This window comes from Furipterus horrens, unplaced genomic scaffold, assembly GCF_987537825.1.
Source record: "Furipterus horrens unplaced genomic scaffold, mFurHor1.1.pri manual_scaffold_2, whole genome shotgun sequence".
In the NCBI taxonomy this organism is placed as follows: domain Eukaryota; kingdom Metazoa; phylum Chordata; class Mammalia; order Chiroptera; family Furipteridae; genus Furipterus; species Furipterus horrens.
The window spans coordinates 83,911,870-83,927,993 of record NW_028327172.1 but is presented as its reverse complement, the minus strand read 5'-3'; the positions used below and the strand labels follow the sequence as shown (position 1 = coordinate 83,927,993).

Here is a 16,124-nt window from a genome sequence, read left to right as displayed (position 1 = left end):
GAATCACCAAGACGTTTTGATGTTAACCCTGTAACAAATACATGTATACTTAGTTTTCTTATGTCTGATGGTTGGGAATAATCTTTGATTTTAGTAAACTAAGCTTCATCAGATTACTTTGCTAACCTAACTCAGAAACATGCTTTCTGATTTGCAGGTGCCTTATCGCCTGCATGCAGTTCTTGTTCATGAAGGACAAGCAAATGCTGGACACTACTGGGCCTATATCTATAATCAACCCCGACAGGTCTGGCTCAAGTACAATGACATCTCTGTTACCGAATCTTCTTGGGAAGAACTTGAAAGAGATTCCTATGGAGGCCTGAGAAATGTTAGTGCTTACTGTCTGATGTACATTAATGACAAGCTACCTCGCTTTCATGCAGGTAAAAATATCTTAGCAGACACCAAAGCTAGAGGGGAATCTGTACTGATCAGGAAAGGGGAAACAGTTTTAATAGTTTAAAAAATTTTTTAACCTAGAATTTATTATAAAGTAATAATGCATTTTAAAAAATACAAACACTACAAAAGAGAATAAAGAGGAAAAATAAATAAGTTTTGCTCTCCAGCTTCCATCCTTGAAACCAAGAATTATCCATTGTTAGGTTTCTTATGTAGTGTTCAAAATACGTTCTATGCAGATGCTACATTTATTTATTAACGTCTCTCCCCCTTCCATGTGTTTTCCCAAATGGGATATTTTTTCATTATATTCTGCATCCTTTTCATTGTGTGTCTTAGTGACTTCCATATTTTCATAAGTAAAATCAACTTCTTCTTTTTAACAACTCCATAATAATTCCATTGCATGGAAACTATATATAAACTGTTAAACCAACCTTCCACTGATAAACTTTTAAGTTGTCTCTAGTTTTTTTACTATTTAGTGACATTTTTGTGTACTTCTTTTACCCTTTGGAAAATAGCTAAATTTTACAAATGGACTTGCCTGAATAATTTTATACTTCTCATAATACTATTACTAATGCTAAGAGCAGTCATACCTATTTATATTGGTATTTTACTGCTTATTGCATGTTTTCAATTTTTATTTATTTAATAACTTATAACTCTAAAAGGGAGGTAAGCAGGGTAGAAATTCTTATTATCCACATTTTCCAGGTGAGATTCTCTAGCTGTCCAGTAAATAAATGGCAGGCAAATGACTCAGATCCAGTTCTGACTCCAAGTTCTGTACTGTTTTCCATTTTTATTATTCTCTCTTCTTTTCACATCTGTGAAAGGTCTTATGGCCAACACTTCACATCTAAGATCATAGAAAGCTTTTTCTTTCAGTGTTCAAACTTTACTGTGTTGCATAGGTAAGAAAACATGTAAGGCATTTTGTCCAGGCAGCACGTGTCTTCTGATTTGCTAATGAGAGTGGGGCGTGGGGAGAATGATCACCTAACAGTAATTGATCTTCATAATTGCATATTTGCAGTGCAAAAGCAGGGACAGCTGCTTGTAGGAGTTATTGTACAAATGATGGTACTGGCTGTTGGTAGTATATGGGAGCCTTGATTGATATTACACATAGGGCTCATTTTAATTTATTTTTTATTTTTTAATCACCATACTGTTGTTTGTCTATGAGTTTATTTTTTGTTTTGTGGGTTCTTTTTTTTTTTTTTTCTTAATTCCTTCACCTTTTTTACTCAGCCCTGTAATCAGGCTCCCCTCTGACAGCTGTCCATCTGTTTTTTATCCATGAGTCTGTTTTTTATTTTGTTTGTTTGTTTATTTTGTTTATTAGATTCCACATATAAGTGAAATCATATGTTACTTGTCCTTCTTTGACTGGCTTATTTCATTTAGCATAATGCTGTCCAGGTCCATCTATGCTATTTCAAAGGGTAAAATTTCCTTCTTTTTTTATGGCTGAGTAGTATTCCATTATGTAAATGTATACAGCTTTTTATCCATTCAACTACTGGTGGGCACTTGAGATGTTTCCAAATTTTAGCTATTATAAATAAGACTGCAGTGAACATAGGAGTGTTTGAATTCATATTTGGAGTCTCTTCATATGTATTCCCAGATGTGGAATCACTGGATCATAAGGCAGTTCCATTTTTAATTTTTTGAGATAGCTCCATACTGTTCTACACAGTGGCTATACCAATCTGCCTTCCCACCAACAGTACATGAGGGTTCCCTTTCCTCCACATCTTCGCCAGCACTTGTTGTTTGTTTATTTATTGGTAATTGCCATTCTAACAAGTGTGAGGTTTTAATTTGCATTTTTCTGATAATTAGTGATGTTGAGCATCATTTCATATGTCTTTTGGCCATCTACGTGTATGTCCTCTTTGGAGAAGTGTCTATTCAGGTTCTTTAATTGGATTGTTTGGGGGTTTGTTTGTTTTTGGTGTAGTTTTGTAAGTTCTTTATAAATTTTGGATATTAACCCCTTATCAGATATGTCATTGGCAAGTATGTTCTCCCATTTAATGGGTTTCTTTTCATTTTGTTGGTGATTTCCTTTGCTGTGCAAAAACTTTTTAGTTTGATGTAGTCCATTTGTTTTTCTTTTTGTTTTCCTTGCCCAAGGAGATATATCTGAAAAAAAAATTGCTACCAGAAATGTCTGAGATTTTGCTGCATATATTTTCTCCTATGACTCATGGTTTTGAGTCTAACAGTTAAGCCTTTAATTCATTTTGAATTTATTCTTGTTTATGATGTAAGAATGTGGCCTAGTTTCACTTTTTTTCATGTATCCAATTTTCTCAACACCATTTATTAAATAGACTATCTTTACCCCATTGTATGTTTTTGCATCCTTTGTCAAATATTAATTGACTGTAAAGGTGTGGATTTATTTCTGGGCTCTCCTGTGTCCATTGATCTATATGTCTGTTCTTATGCCAGTACCATGCTGTTTTGATTACTATGGCCTTATAGTATAGTTTGATATGAGGTAGCTAGATTCATCTAACTTTGTTTTTTTTTCTCAAGATTGCTGTGACTATTCGGGTCTTTTGTGGTTCCATATATAGTTTTAGAATATTTGTTCTACTTCTGTGAAATACGCCGTTGGTATCTTGATAGGAATTGTGTTGAATCTGTGGGTTGCTTTGGATAGTATGGACATTTTAATGATTTTAATTCTTCCTATTCATGTACACAGTATGTGCTTCCACTTATTTGTACCTTTTTCAATTTCTTTAGTGTCTTACAATTTTCCGAGTACAAGTCTTTTGCATCCTAGTTTAAATTTATTCGTGTTTTTTTTGTTGTTGTTGTCTTTTTTTTTGAAGCAATTATGAATGGGATTTTGACTATTTTTATCCTGCTAGTTTTACTGAATTCATTTATCAGTTCTAATAGTTTTTAGGTGGCATATTTAGGGTTCTCAGTCTACAGTTTCATGTCATCTGCAGATAATGGCAATTTTACTCCTTATTTTTCTATTTGGATGCCTTTTATTTTTTTCATATCTGATTGCTGTGGCTATGACTTCCAGTACTATGTTGCATAAGCGTGGTGAGAGTGGACATTCCTGTCTTGCTCCTGATCTTAACGGAAACACTTGTAGTTTTTGCCCATTGAGTATAATGTTGACTGTGGATTTTTCATATGTGACCTTTATTCCATTGTGATGTGGTCTCTATATTCCAACTTTGCTGGATTTCATCAAATGCTTTTTAGCCTTTATTTTGTTCATGTGGTATATAATGTGAATTGATTTGCAGATATTGTACCAACCTGGCATCCCCAGAATAAATCCCACTTGAATATGGTATATGATCTTTTTAATGTACTGCTGGATCTGGCCTGCTAACATTTTGTTGAGGATTTTACCATTTATGTTCATCAGGAATATTGGCCTATAATTTTCTTTTCTTTGTAGTGTCTTTACCTGGTTTTGGAATTGATGCTGGCTCATAAAATGAGCTATGGAGTCTTCCCGTCTCTTGAATTTATTTTGGACTAATTTGAGAAGGACAGATTTTAGTTCTTTGAGTCATTTTTATGTTATAGAAACATAGAATTGGGAACTGTCATTTGCTTAGTGAAAAGACTAGTTAATGGCAACCAGTAAATGGATGTGTTGTTCTGCTCTAGGTTTTTTGTTTGTTTGTTTTGTTTTGGTCAAAACACAAAAGGGTTGGAAATGAAAGTTAATATGTGCTTGATATCCTGCTGTTTTTCATCATAGCCTTTAATGAACCAGGTATTATAGACCATCTAACTGTTGTATCAAATTGCTTTCTGATAGCACTTAATTTTGTGAAACTTGAAATAATATGAGTGTCTTGGAATTCATCTCTAACCATCTTGAGGTAGATGTTCTTATCAATAATAGAAGCAGTGGGTACATTGACAAAACTATTTTCACTTCAAATTTCCATTGGACATAATGATTTTTCTGAATTTCCAGGAAATGTTTGGTCTGTTGTTATTTTGCCAGTGATGGCATCTATTCCAAATTTTTATATTCAGTTATTCATTTAACAGATATACAGTGTGTGCCTACTTACTAATATGCTAGGCATTGTTATTGATGTACTCTGTTGGCCTTATGTTAACAATACTTCCGATGGATTATGTAGGTATGTATGTATATATTTTTCATTAGGAAGGACCTTTTGATTTCTCCATATTTGTTCTTTCTCAGAGGCAGCCCCAAGTGAATCAGACCAGATGTTAGGAGAATTGGAATCCTTATCTGTTGAACTTAAGCATTACATTCAAGAAGATAACTGGAGATTCGAACAGGAAGTAGATGAGTGGGAAGAAGAGCAGTCTTGTAAAATTCCTCAAATGGAATCCTCCCCCAACTCAACATCACAGGATTTCTCAACATCGCAAGGTATTCGAGAAGGGCAGTATGCCAGTGAAGTAGCAGTAGCTACGCTGCGCTCCCTCAGCCAGCACTGTGCGCTTCAGCTGAGGAGTGCTGCCACAGTCTGCAGCTGCAGTGGAGTTCAAAGGCAGCTGGTATTGCACAACCTGATGGAATAGCTTGTGGCTTCAGAATGTGATTTCTGATGTGTAGAAGTAATAGCAGAAAGACTAGCTACCTGTACTTTTACTCTGTTTAGTTTTTGCTTATTTCCCAGGTTGTAAGAGGAATTATGATAGGATTAATAGACTTTAAGAAAATGATTCTCCAAAGGTGACCTTCCACCAGGTCAAATACACGGTAATGGAAAGAAACTAGACTTTGGGTGGGGAGCATGCAATAGAAGATACAGATATCAAATTATAATCTTGTATACCTGAAAATTTAATGATGTTATTAACCAATGTTACCCTGATAAGTTTAATTTAAAAAGAATTTATAACAGCATTAATTATACTGCTACATGTAAATGTAAATGTGTCAAAGCTCAAGAACTTTAAAATATATATATGAAAAAAAATTTTCTTTTAAACTGTTATCTTCCTGACAGGTGGTTGTTTATAGGAAGCCTTCTTGGCATAAAGGAATATGACAAAGTTGGGAGTACATTACATTTTACAGGATCATCAATGGGGTTTTGCTGAAGTAGACATTTATTCAAGTTACAGTTTCTAAGGGAAACTTACATAGATTTTTGTTAAGGTTTGTTAAAATGGTTATATATGAAACTTTGTATCCATCCTGCTTGCCTTTTACAGAGTGTTCTAGACTTTGCTTATCATCAGATGCTAATTCCTGTGTACAATTCTTTTTCAGAGCTTTCAGTAGCCTCTTCTCACGGGGTTCGCTGCCTGTCGTCTGAGCATGCTGTGATTGCCAAGGAGCAGACTGCACAGGCCATCGCAAACACAGCACGTGCCTATGAGAGGAACGGGGTGGAAGCAGCCTTGCGTGAGGTGAGGATGCCGGAGGAGCCTGGGTTCAAGAGCGGCAGCTTTCAGCAGTAATTTCCACAGTTTTGGCACATTTCTGTTATTCTGTGTCTCTGCTGCATTTAATCAATCCCTCTTTTATTTCTCCTGTTTTTTTCTTACTCATTCTCTCCATTCTGCTGCCACAGCTTAAGGAACCTGAACCCAAGAAGCCCATCCCCCTGGAAACAAACTTTGCAGAGCAGTCAGAACAGCCCCAAAAGGCTAATGATGCAGAGTCTGCTGCCCAGCCTAATTCTGAGGTCTCTGAAGTCGAGATTCCCAGTGTGGGAAGGATTCTGGTTAGATCTGGTGCAGATGGATATGATGAGGAGGTACAGAGATGAGTGCAGGGTTTGGTGTTTGTTGTCAGTCTTACATCCCCTTCCCATGTCACTGAATATGCTGTTAAGGTGTTTGGCAATCGTTAATATTATCTTCCTGAAACGAATAATGGACAAGAGGGCCTATCTGGTTTGACTTTAGTTACTGTTTTTAAAAAGATAACCTTGTTCCCACTATATACTGCTTCCAGTATATGTCCAGGTATATATTCATGGGGGCCACTGGGGAGTTTAGATGACTCAGAAAGATGGAATTGGGTTCCTTTTCTGGTATTAGGAACAAAAATAATTGCCTTTTAAGTTAGGAGTCTTTTATCTTTGGTAGTGTTAGGTAGTTTTTTTTCCTGAAAGTGTAAAGTCTTCAGATGTCTAGTGAGTAAAACCAATGTAAATTGGTGTTGTTTTTCATTCTAAAACTTAGGAAGAAGCTGTAGAACCCCAAGTTGTTGTGTATTCTCTTTACACTTGTCACTGCCCACAAACAGTTATGAATCCTGTCCCTCAGATGTCTACCTTTCCCTGTGAGATCTATTTTTAAATCATGGAAAGGCTTTCATTTTATAAAGTTATATTTGTGCATTCGCTAGTTCCAGACTATTTTAAATGTACTGTTTTGTCTTAGTAAAAGTCTAAAATAATAGTGTTTTTAAGATAAACCCCCAAACTACAGTACTAAATTGGAGTTCTCACCTCACTTTCCCACTGAGAGCTCTCATTTACTTGATTCTTTAGCAGTGCCATAATAGATATTTTTAGGCATACATAATTATTCATTTGCTGAATTACAGAGACTATATAGAAATAGCTTGTCTTGGGCATTATGTGGAGGGCAGGGCTGCAAGTGTATCTAGGAGTGGGTGCATGTGGGAGTGGGTGCGTGTAGGAGTGGGTGCATGTAGGTGTGGTGTGTGTGTAAGAGTGGGTGCATGTAGGAGTGGGTGCGTGTAGGAGTGGGTACATGGGAGTGGGTGCGTGTAGGAGTGGTGTGTGTGTGGGAGTGTGTGCGTGTGGGAGTGGGTGCGTGTAGGAGTGGGTGCGTGTAGGAGTGGTGTGTGTGTGGGAGTGGGTGCATGTAGGAGTGGGTGCGTGTAGGAGTGGCGTGTGTGTGGGTATGGCGTGTATGTAGGAGTAGGGTGTGTGTGGGAGTGGGTGCGTGTAGGAGTGGGTGCGTATAGGAGTGGGTGCGTGTGGGAGTGGGTGCATGTGGGGGTGGGTGCGTGTGGGAGTGGTGCGTGTGTGGAAGTGGGTGCGTGTGGGAGTGGGTGCGTGTGGGAGTGGGTGCGTGTGGGAGTGGTGTGTGTGTGGGAGTGGGTGCGTGTGGGAGTGGGTGCATGTGGGAGTGGGAGCGTGTGGGAGCGTGTGGGAGTGGGTGCGTGTGGGAGTGGGTACGTGTGGGAGTGGTGCGTGTGTGGGAGTGGTGCGTGTGTGGGAGTGGGGGCGTGTGGGAGTGGGTGCGTGTGGGAGTGGTGCGTGTGTGGGAGTGGGTGCGTGTGGGAGTGGTGCGTGTGGGAGTGGTGTGTGTGGGAGTGGTGCGTGTGGGAGTGGTGCGTGTGTGGGAGTGGTGCGTGTGGGAGTGGCGTGTGAACCTGACTTGCGGTGCTGCCGTGCTGCCCTTCAGCAGTCTGCTCACTCATCTGTCATGCACTCTTCTTTTGATCCTTTCTTCTCTCCTTTTCTCTGTGTTTTGTGCCTCCTTGTGGTAGGTGATGCTGAGCCCTGCCATGCAGGGGGTCATCCTGGCCATAGCTAAAGCCCGTCAGACCTTTGACCGGGATGGGTCTGAAGCAGGGCTTATTAAGGTATCTCTGTTTTTTAATTTCTCATCCTTATACCACAGGTATCATAATTCTATTAGATGGTAAACAATAGAATTTAAAATATCTTTCATTGAAGTAAAGCCTAAAACACCCTTTCCTGTTCAGCTGGTGAATGACCTATCCCATCACAGTGACCACAACTCCCTTCTTGGCAGTAATGCAGCCTGATGAACAGTGCCATCCTGTGTTGCCCCCAGACTGGGGGCTTGTTGTTGTTCTTAGGAAATGTCCATTAATAAAGTTGTGATTGAGATAATTGCCTTTGTAACTTGAGGCCATAATATAAGAAAGAAGGCCATGCTTTTTGAGATACTAGAGTAAAATTTAAGGTACATGAATAAATTGCATTTATGTGGATTTTTAAAATTTGGGTCCTTGGGACTCGAGGATTGCCTGAAATAATTAAAACTCAATATTTATTTTTTTCTGAGAACTTTATGGAGAAATGCTTCTTGTGAATATATTATGTCTTTCAGCCAGAATGCTAGAGGAGTTTTATCCTCATGAAGTACAAACATCTTACAGATTCCATAGTTGCCTCTAATTTCTCGATAAGAATTTCTTAGAAGTCTTCTTAGAATTATGAAAACCTCTGTAGACCTTAGGGATGAATTTCTGTGCACAGAATCCCACAGGGCACCCTCTTCTAACCATCAGTTGTTTCTAATAGGCATTCCATGAGGAATACTCCAGGCTCTATCAGCTTGCCAAAGAGACCCCCACCTCGCACAGTGATCCTCGACTGCAACATGTGCTGGTCTACTTTTTTCAAAATGAAGCGCCCAAACGGGTAGTGGAGCGGACCCTTTTGGAACAGTTCGCAGATAAAAATCTCAGCTATGATGAAAGGTGAGAAGGAAATACCCAGATGAATCCCCACTCCTTCTGGGTCAGGCTTGACTGACTTCCCTGGTGGGGAACTGTGCACTGTGTCCTTTCATTGCTTTCTGAACTTTATCACACAGATCAATCAGTATTATGAAGGTGGCCCAAGCTAAACTGAAGGAGATTGGTCCAGATGACATGAATATGGAGGAGTACAAGGTGAAGTCTTTCCTTTAAATCTACAAAGTCATAAATATTAATTCCTGAGGCAAAACAATTCTGTGACTCATTCCCCACTCCCATCCCTCAAAAAACTGGGTAAGAATGGATAAACGATCTTTTCTTACCCTCAGAATAGCAGGTTTCTTTATTCCATTCTTCTATTAGAGTGAAATAACATTGCATTTTCTTAAATATGTACTTTAGCCTGATTGTAGGCAATAAAATTCTTGAATTCATGGTTTGGGTTTGTTTTAAATAATATAGTTTTCTAATTTTCTGTATTGGAAATTAAATTTCCGTGCATTAAAATGCATATATAACTACAGTTTTTTTAGAAAAGCATTGTGTTGTACATAAAGCAGTGTTACATACCACCTAAGGTGTGCCCACCACACTTCCTGAGCTTGCGTGTGGTCCTGTGTGATTGGGACAGCCTTGTCCTTTCATCTTCCCCACATCTGGATGGTTTCATCAGAATTTGACAGGTCATTCATTTAGACCAGAGCTGAATGACTTTGACATAGAAATATAGATGATAAATTCTAAAGTTCACATGAAATACATATGAGGAGGGACCCCGAAAAAATCGGAATTATCTTCTGGAAGGCGAGCCTCTTGTATCTTGTAGTACAGGCTTTCTCCACTAGGTGAGTGTTCTAGGAACCCATCTGTATCACTGTACCAGCTGGCATTGTTGTGAGAGGCTGCATTATGATTCAGGGAATTTTTGTTTGAAGTCTCTTTCAATGAGTTTTGCCCTTTTCATGATGGATGATTTATGAGCATACCTGCCCACACCACGCTGAGTGTTCAGCAGTTTTGGACCACAGATGGCATGACCCCTGTGCCCCACTGTCCCTATTTACCCAATCTTACCCCGAGTGACTTTTTTTGTTTCCCTGGATAAAAAATGTCCTCAAAGGGAAACACTTTGCCAGTGTGGAAGAGGTGAAACAAAAAAAACAGCAGAAGCACTAAAGCATCAAAATAGACGAGTTCAAAAATGGTTTTGAGCAATGAAAAAAAATGTCTCGATAGGTGTATTACATCAGATAGGGAGTACTTTGAAGGTGACTGAAGTTTAAACATGTAAGAAAAAATACACATTTTTTATAAGTAAGTTCTGTTTTGGGGGGAGGTCTCCCTTCATACTTCTGTTCCTCAGTGGAAGGAATAAGACATTAAAAGTTAAGATCAGTAGTAAACTTGCTCTCAATGTTTAATATGCTTTATCTGAAACTTTTTGTGTTTGTTGCTTTTGTGCCTGGCCATATGTGCTCAATACACATTTGAATAGTTTAAAACTTACTGTGGTAGAAAGTATAGAAATAGTTTATTGTGGTCATAATCACTAATAGCAGTCATTCCTTTTCAGAAGTGGCATGAAGATTATAGTTTGTTTCGAAAGGTGTCTGTGTATCTCCTGACAGGTCTGGAACTCTATCAGAAAGGAAAGTATGTTCGCCTTTTATGTCAGTAAGATTATTGGTCGGGACAGTTATTTATTGACGCCCACGCAGGAATACGAAGAACCATAGGCATGCATCACCTCCCTTATTACATGTGTTAGTGTTTCTCTGCTTTTCCCAGTGTTGCACTTAGTTTTGCTCTGAACATCACACTTGTTTTTTCATCCTTTACATAAGGATAGATTTATTAGTGAAGAGAGATAATGGCCAGATTTTTTTTTCTGATAAATGAAGATGAACTCAGAGAATGAATTTTAGAGTTAGTGAGCATGTAGTCCACTTCTTTGTTCTAGAGTTAGGAAAAACTGAAGCCCAGGGAGGTTTCATGATTTGTCTTGGGTTTTGAACCAATTTGTAGAAGAGCTGAGACTGGCTGCAGTCTTTGGCTCCCAGGCTTTTCCCAGTTCCTAATGCTGCTTCCATCTTTTAAGATGTTCCCATTAACTGCAGCTCCATGAATTCTTGTCTGAGGGAACAGTGAGGTCTGAGCCTGGACTCTGGAGAAGGAGCACTCAGCTGTCATTTATCTGCCATTTTCTAAGGTACCAAGAGGCCCTTTCTTACCTGGTGTATGCCTACCAGAGCAACGTTACTCTGCTGACAAAGGGGCCCCGCCGGGGGGTGAAGGAATCCGTGATTGCTTTGTATCGGAGAAAATGCCTTCTGGTTTGTACTGTTTGTAAAGCCTTACTGTCTTTACCTCTGCTCCTTGAAACCATGAAGAAATATAACTTGAAAAAACAAAATAATTTTATCTCCAATAAGTTTTAGATTTTTCCCAACTCTCAAGAGGAGATTAACATTGAAACAGATTATTTTAAATTACCTAAGTGAATATCATTCTTCTTCACTCCCTGGTAGAAGTTGAGATGAGAGTGAATTACCCCTTTTTCTGTGCCCTTTATGTATACTTGCATTTTGCTTTCCTACTAGATGACGAATTCCTTGAGCGCAGATTTTCTTAGTTGTTTTCTCTGTGTCTGGAGCGCAGTAAACATGTAATAAATGTGTGTTGAAGGAATGCATTTTTTCTGTGCTCTTGCTAGTAGATGAGAGTTCTAGTGACTTCTAAAAAGATTCCATTTTTTTTAAAGGTATGAACCATAAGAATTGGTCCTACCACTCTGTTATTATTGTTGTCACACACCACTGGAGGTCTTCTGGACTGTTTTGCGTTTGGCAGCCATGTGGAAAGGCAGACCCATATCCCCGCTGCTGACCCAAGGGTTTAAAGAGGTGCTTGTCGTTCTGAAAACTGTGAAGAGGGGGCTTGTCCTCAGAGTGTGCTTGTGTTCTTTCTCAATACCAGCAGAAGTGCCCCTCACAGGGACAGTAAACCAGCATTTCCACCATTGCCTTATTGTTAATACCAAATGGAGGAGGTTGTCATGCCGTATTATTGACCTCATGAGTTTCATTTTCTGATTTATACTTTGATTTCTGTATTAGTTATAGGTGTGGCAGGGCATTTTAAAGCTGAAGAAAAGGGGTTTATAGATTTGATGGATCCAAATTTTATTAGAGTCATACTTTTGTTTTTTAAATCACCAAATTAAGATTACATGTGGAATGTCCTGCACAGCTTCCACAGGTAGGCAGCAGTAGTGATTTAGATTATTTCCATTGCTGCCTCTCTACCCTCAGTGTGCATCAGGATCACCCAGGGAACTTCCACACGATCATGATGCACAGGCCCTTCCCAGGCAGCGAAACTGGGGTCTGAGCATCTGCATGTCTTCTGCAGGGGATTCTGACACTCAGTGGAGATTGAGAACCATTGAATAGGCCTTTTAGTGAAAGCAGGTGTTAGGCATGATCTTTACTTGTAAGTTTAGGTCAGTGGGTCAGAGGCTTAGCTGCATGAGAATCACCTTTGGAACTTTAAAAAAAATCCTAGTACCCAGGTCACCTGCATACCAGTTACATCAGCTTATGGGGAGGGGTCAGGGGACAAAGTGGTTTTTAGAGATTCCCCAGGCAACTCCAGTGTGCAGTAAAGTTTGTCAACCACTTGTTAGGGTCTTTTAAAACAGGTATTTATCTTTTTCAGACATATTTTTTTCACTTTTCCTTTTATCTGTAGGAGCTGAATGCCAAAGCAGCTTCTCTCTTTGAAACAAATGAAGACCATTCTGTAACAGAGGGCATTAATGTGATGAATGAGTTGATCATTCCCTGTATTCACCTTATCATCAATAATGACATCTCCAAGGATGACCTGGATGCCATTGAGATCATGAGGAAGCATTGGTGCTCTTACCTTGGCCAAGATATTGCAGGTATATTGTTTTTAGCACTCCCAATAATTTCTAAGACTCCTGAGAATTATAGCACTTTATAGCACCAGTTGCCAAACTTTTTAAAGGGATTATTGGAACCCCCTAGGATATAAATGAGTTAAAAGTGAATCTGCTCTATTAAAATAAGGGATGTGAGCCTGGGCCTCTGTTCCTTTTCACTTCCTCGCCCCCCCATCCCCACCTCTTTGGTGGCTGCTGAAGCGTCTTCACAGAAGACCAGAAGGCTTGGTTTGAAAACATCACTGCTCTCCAAGAATGTCAGACTTCTGTTACTTTTTCATTTGCCAAAATCTGAAATCTAATTTTATAGTTTAAAAATCAAAATCTAGCCTTGGCCTGTATGGCTCAGTTGGTTGAAGTGTTGTCCCGTAAACTGAAAGGTCATGGGTTCGATTCCCAGTCAGGGCACATGCCTATGTTGAGGGTTCATTTCTGGTAAGCGCATGTATGGGAGGCAATCGATTGGTCTTTCTCTCAATTTCTCCCCCCACCCCTTCTTCCCTCTCTAAAAATCAATAAGCATGTCCTCAAGTGAGAATAAAAAAAAAAAAAAAAAAAAACCCAAAAATCACAATCTGTTTATGTAGCTTGATTATGGTTCTGTTACTAAATTTTCCTCTGGCATGAAGTAGCAAGACATAATCATATCAGCCATGGTGACTTTAAGAGTAATAAATTAGGAAATCGAGTATTTTTGCTTGCCCAGTATATTTTTAGGGAGGGAGCCTAAAACTAGTTATTTTTAGGTGAGTTTGATAAACTTAGTAAGTTGGTGTATATTCTTTTTTTTTTAAATTTGTTTGTTTATTTGTTTATTTTTAGAGAGAGGGGAAAGGAGAAAGAGAGGGAGAGAAACATCACTGTGTGGTTGCCTCTCACTCACGCCCTCAACTGGGGACCTGACATGCAACCTATTCATGTGCCCTGACTGGGAATCGAACCAGTGACACTTGGTTTGCAGGCCGATGCTCAATCCACTGAGCCACAGCAGCCAGGGCTTGTATATTCTAATATCAGTCTTTTTTGTTAGTTTCTCACCGATGTAAAGATACTCCATTGACTTGTTAAAGTACTCGAGTTTACAATATTTTTAAAATATTATAATTAGGTATGGATTTCCTTTTAATGTCTCCCGTTTTTGTTTAGCTCATGTATGATATATAGCTTTACTTAATGCTCTGTGTACACACTGTATGTTTTAATCATTTGAAAGAAAATAGCATCATTATATTTATGATACAGGGTGTTATATCTACTTTCTCAAAGTTTAAAGGGATGATTGATTGGAAGACCTGTCCGTAATGAAGTCAGTTTATAGTGTTATTCTGCCATTTGTCAGATGGCTTAAAGCAGGGATCTAAAACTTTGGTATATTTGGCAAGTAGGTCTTTGCTCCTGGTTTGACCTGAAGGAATCGTCGTTTGTTCTTAACTGGCCAGAGTAATGCTTTGAGGTTGGGTAATAAGCTATACAAAAGGCTTTCCCATACAGTTACAGACTTAGTTTTTACTCAGATTTATTGAGCTGTATATGTTACCATCCATTTTCTCTCTACAGAAAATCTGCAGCTGTGCTTAGGGGAATTTCTACCCAGGCTTCTAGATCCTTCTGCAGAAATCATTGTCTTGAAGGAGCCTCCAACTATTCGACCCAACTCTCCCTATGACCTTTGCAGCCGATTTGCCGCTGTCATGGAGTCAATTCAAGGGGTTTCAACTGTGACAGTAAAATAAGCCATCCCATGTTGAAGGCCTGTCCTGGTCTTTGGTTGCCTCCCTGTTGAACGGAAGTCTGTTATCATGGTGTTTACCTTGGGAAAGGAATTAGGTGAAAAAGTAAGATTCAGATCTAGACCCCAACCATGCTGTGTGTGTAACAAAGGATTGAAAATAAAATTGCAACTTATTAGGAACAGAATCACTAAAGTAATTTTACTTCAAGTGTTGAATTATGCAGAAGACCTGAATGGCCTCCTGGATCTACGAGAATGCGTGGGCTTTCCTGTGCCTTTTACCACTTTTTAAATTATCCTCAGGCATAAATATTTTTGACAGCAGAATAGAAGGGTGAGTCATCAGAACCTGAACCACATGAACAACTACTAGTTAATACAGATGACATTTGAAAATTCTTAACTGCAAGAGATGAGAAACACAAACCTTGCCTGGCACTTGACAGGAGATGACAAATTGGGTTGCTGATAGACCACTGCCTTTCTGCATTGGGTAGACTGTAAGGTCATGTGGCAGTAAGATGCTGAAAAGTCAAATGGAAGCTGCCTCCTTTCTTTCTTCTCTCTCTTTTATTTTATATTTTAAAATAAACCAGAAAACCTCATGCTCAGTCCTGCATGAAAGAAAGGAAAGCTTAAGGACTTTAGACAGAGTAACATTGTGAAACTTGACTAAAGGTAACAGGTTTGTTGTTTGTTTTTTAAATGAGAAAGTGTGTGTAAACTCTCTGGTGTCCCATACTAGTACAGTTGAGCGTTTTTTTTTGTTTGTTTGTTTGGTGTTTTTTTTTTTTTGTGGGGAAGCCTTTATTTTTATTTTTTTAATTTAAGTTTAGTTGTTATACAATATTATATCAGTTTCAGGTTTACAGTATAGTGATTGGACATTTACATACCTTATGAGGTGATCGCCATACTAAGTCTAATAATTCCCTGTCACTGTGCAAATTTAGCCGAATATTATTGTCTGTGCATGTTTCCCTTTTCCTTTTCACTTGTCCTTCCCACTACCCCCAACAAAACAAAGCAAAAACAGACTCATAGTAACAGAGCTCAAACTTATGGTTAAAGATAGAGCCTTTTGATAGTTGTTAATCATTTATGTAAGTTTTTCTAGGGTCTGAAAATTGTCAGAAACATTTCTAAGGCTCCTGCTGGTCCAAAAGAACATTTTGTTGCCCTTTCTCTTTTGGCTTCGAAAAAAATAAGGGATATGGGTTTGTAAAAAGAAAAAAACCCTCTATATATGTATATGTAGACAGAGAAACATCCCCTGTTGACCATTTACAAAGGTTCTAGCTTGGGTATTTTTATTTTAACCAAATTTTAAGATGAATGAGGGAATTGTGGGAGGGAAGAACGCTTGATACAACTATGCAGATTTTATAATTGTGCAATAAAAGAATTTGTTTTACCTTTGGTGTGCAGTATGGCCTTTACATATATGTTTTCTATTTTGGAAATGAATGAACTCGGTAAGCATTTGTCATATTTTTCTTTTTTAAGAGAAAACTTAAAAGGGTTGAGAAGCTTACTGGGGAGGGATGAAAAACGATCAGGCATCAGGTGGCTCTTGAGTAGCACCTAGT

The 16,124-nt window shown here is 38.7% G+C and overlaps 1 protein-coding gene across 4 annotated transcripts in view; it reads left to right on the top strand.

Annotated features, from left to right (window-relative positions):
* Positions 1-14,727, top strand: part of USP28 (ubiquitin specific peptidase 28) — a 74,606-nt gene extending 59,879 nt beyond the window's left edge. For 3 of the 4 annotated variants that reach the window (XM_090265957.1, XM_090265958.1, XM_090265961.1), the window contains 11 exons: positions 158-386; positions 4,628-4,822; positions 5,672-5,811; positions 5,976-6,161; positions 7,874-7,969; positions 8,658-8,836; positions 8,953-9,031; positions 10,410-10,489; positions 11,046-11,169; positions 12,587-12,782; positions 14,361-14,727. In XM_090265957.1, the coding sequence (XP_090122083.1) occupies positions 158-386; positions 4,628-4,822; positions 5,672-5,811; positions 5,976-6,161; positions 7,874-7,969; positions 8,658-8,836; positions 8,953-9,031; positions 10,410-10,489; positions 11,046-11,169; positions 12,587-12,782; positions 14,361-14,536 (1,680 nt within the window). In that variant the 3' untranslated portion in view covers positions 14,537-14,727. The remainder of the gene's footprint in view (positions 1-157; positions 387-4,627; positions 4,823-5,671; positions 5,812-5,975; positions 6,162-7,873; positions 7,970-8,657; positions 8,837-8,952; positions 9,032-10,409; positions 10,490-11,045; positions 11,170-12,586; positions 12,783-14,360) is intronic. The other variant, XM_090265960.1, reaches the window with a different exon arrangement.
* The last annotated feature ends 1,397 nt before the right edge of the window (positions 14,728-16,124 follow it).